General features: G+C 34.8%; 1 protein-coding gene across 1 annotated transcript; it reads right to left on the bottom strand.

Moving 5' to 3' along the window:
- Positions 1-323: 323 nt before the first annotated feature.
- On the bottom strand, positions 324-658 carry LOC120145674. The gene has a single exon (XM_039159449.1). The coding sequence runs from the start codon at positions 656-658 to the stop codon at positions 338-340; it is 321 nt and encodes a 106-aa protein (XP_039015380.1). The 3' UTR covers positions 324-337.
- Positions 659-2454: the final 1796 nt, after the last annotated feature.

Here is a 2454-nt window from a genome sequence, read left to right as displayed (position 1 = left end):
GGGATAATCGGGTTTGGGTCAAATTTGCCGAGTCTATTCGTATTCGTGGAGAAAAAAAATCTGAATAAAATAAATTTTATTACCACTAAATTGCATCAAGCCTTGTAAAGACGATAGGTTACAACAATCTTGTGGCGGGTGATGCAAGACATTAGAAAACAAATTTATTTACTACGAGAAAAGAAAATCAGAAAAATGTTTCCTCTGATACCTGCAATTCGTGTATTATAGAACAGCAGAATTCCATTGTCAGAAATACATTTACACATCAAATTTCACCTCCAACACAACAACAGCTGATCTTTATTAATTATAAGAATCAGAATACAAACATATATTAAGCTGTTTCATTTTCCCATAAGCCCAGAGATCGAACAGCACATGCAGAAGCAGCAACAACAAGGCCTGCAAAAACAGTAGGAACGAAGAAATCCACACTGGACCTCTTCACCGTATAAGCAGGCAAGCACAGTTTCTCCCTTGGCAAGTCCAATGGAATCCTCACAACTCCTTCGGCATTGCAAGATCGCGAGAACGACGACGACGGAGATACCGCTGACACGAAGGCCATCTCTGGTATAAACGATGCTATGCTCACCATTAAAGTCAACAGGACAGTCCACGTTAGAGCTCGAATCAATTGCAGCCATCGAGCCATGAATCTTCCTGGATTTTCTTTTGTGATTGTTCAAGGAGATGTGATGATGAGATAATAAATTCGGCTTTGTTGGTCGATGATGGAGGAGTTCTTTTGCTGTTGCTGTTTTTAAGACGATATTAAGGGAAGCTAGACAACATGTTCAACTTCAACAAACTAGCTATCACAATGCTAAAACGACGTCGGATGACTTTGTTTTTGTCTTAGTGGCGCTGACTAATTTTGTGGAGTAATTGCTTTGGGATCACCAGTGGTGACACGTTTCTATTTTTGTTGTGAGAAAAATTTATTAGACGCCAAAATTTATTAAACTGCAGTATAAGGCATTCAGTTGAATTCGTCAATTTGTCTCGGTAGTTAATGAATATGTTATTTTCTTTAAAATTTCTAAATTCAAGTAATTGGATTTGTAGAATACGAATCTTAAATATAAATATTTTTTATTATCAGCTTAGCCACTTAATTCCATTAAAAAAATACATAAAGCACAAATGTAAAATATTAAGAATGGTGTAGCAAAGTCTGGGTTTCAATCATAATTGCTAATTTGTGGCTTAGAACCAAATGCCAAATACATGGCACCCACTTTTGAGAAACTATAACAATCATTAATTTTTGGTTATACTCAATTAAAAATTAAAGTGATGTGGCCAACATCTTTGATTGGGACAAATACTAGCTGGGGGAGACTCAAGGTTGACACAACATTTGATGTACATGTGATAAATCTTCCATAATGAACTGAAAGTGAAGGAAACACAGGCGAATCGCTTAACAAAAAGGAAAGCAACAAGTTTCAACCACTTTCAAATCCATGAGTCACAAGTACCTATGCTCCAAGGACCCGTTAAACTAGTATAGCCCGGAGTTATTGCCAAAAGCCCATACCAGAACCCTAAACTCATCTCCCCCAACCCTAACCCACACACAACGCCTAACTTGAATCCAAATCAACTCTACTACACATAGGGTGAACAAAACTCAACTCAAATAAAAAATTAAATTTTTCGGTTCTACTCGATGTTTAAAAACTTGGCTCAAATTGACTCAACTCGAAAAATTTTAAATTCAAGTCGAGTTATAAAATAAGATTCGAATAACCTATTTTTTTTTTAATAATTAGTGGATTGATTTTCAAGTTCAAATCGAATCTCTCAACTATTCATGATATTTATATCATATATGAAAAAATATATATGTATATTATATATACTTATAAAAAATCAATTAAATTATAATCAATTAGTATCATAACATTATGAATATTTACAACTAACCTTGAACAGAAACTCGAACACCTCAACTTGACTCAGTGGCAGTGGCAGATTCAAAATATTTTTTAAGATGGGCACATATATATTAGTTATTGAAATTTTTCATATGAAGTGAATAAAAATAAAATTTCATGGTCGGCTCTATAGTAAAATGGATAATTAATATAAAGAAATTCGGATTTTATGATGGGCAGGTGCCCACTCTGAATATGCTTTGCATCCATCACTGACTTGATTTGACTTGACTTGAATTTCTTTATAAATAAAATTTAATTTATAAAATAGTACTCATCAAAACTCAACTCAATTGAATATTGACCTCTAACTGCACATGTGCCATTAGCCCCCGAACCACTTAGCTTGTTCCTCCGTCGGTGACATACCTCAGATTCATTCCATGACAATTAATACACTTTTGGATGAATTAGAGGGGTTAAATAAATTAAGAATAGATGTTTTGGGCTTTGGTGGCCGCCAACAACCATTCAATGTCGTCAAAGGACGACGGTTCGATGAAAGAAG

The sequence above is a fragment of the Hibiscus syriacus genome, unplaced genomic scaffold (genome assembly GCF_006381635.1).
Source record: "Hibiscus syriacus cultivar Baekdansim isolate YM2019G1 unplaced genomic scaffold, ASM638163v2 tig00110893_pilon, whole genome shotgun sequence".
Classification (NCBI taxonomy): domain Eukaryota; kingdom Viridiplantae; phylum Streptophyta; class Magnoliopsida; order Malvales; family Malvaceae; genus Hibiscus; species Hibiscus syriacus.
Note: the sequence above shows the minus strand (reverse complement) of the source record. Positions and strands in the feature narration are given on the sequence as shown.

Bases quoted from the DNA above. Each gene is read 5' to 3' on its own strand.
- LOC120145674 (XM_039159449.1), bottom strand. From the start codon at position 658: ATGGCTCGATGGCTGCAATTGATTCGAGCTCTAACGTGGACTGTCCTG.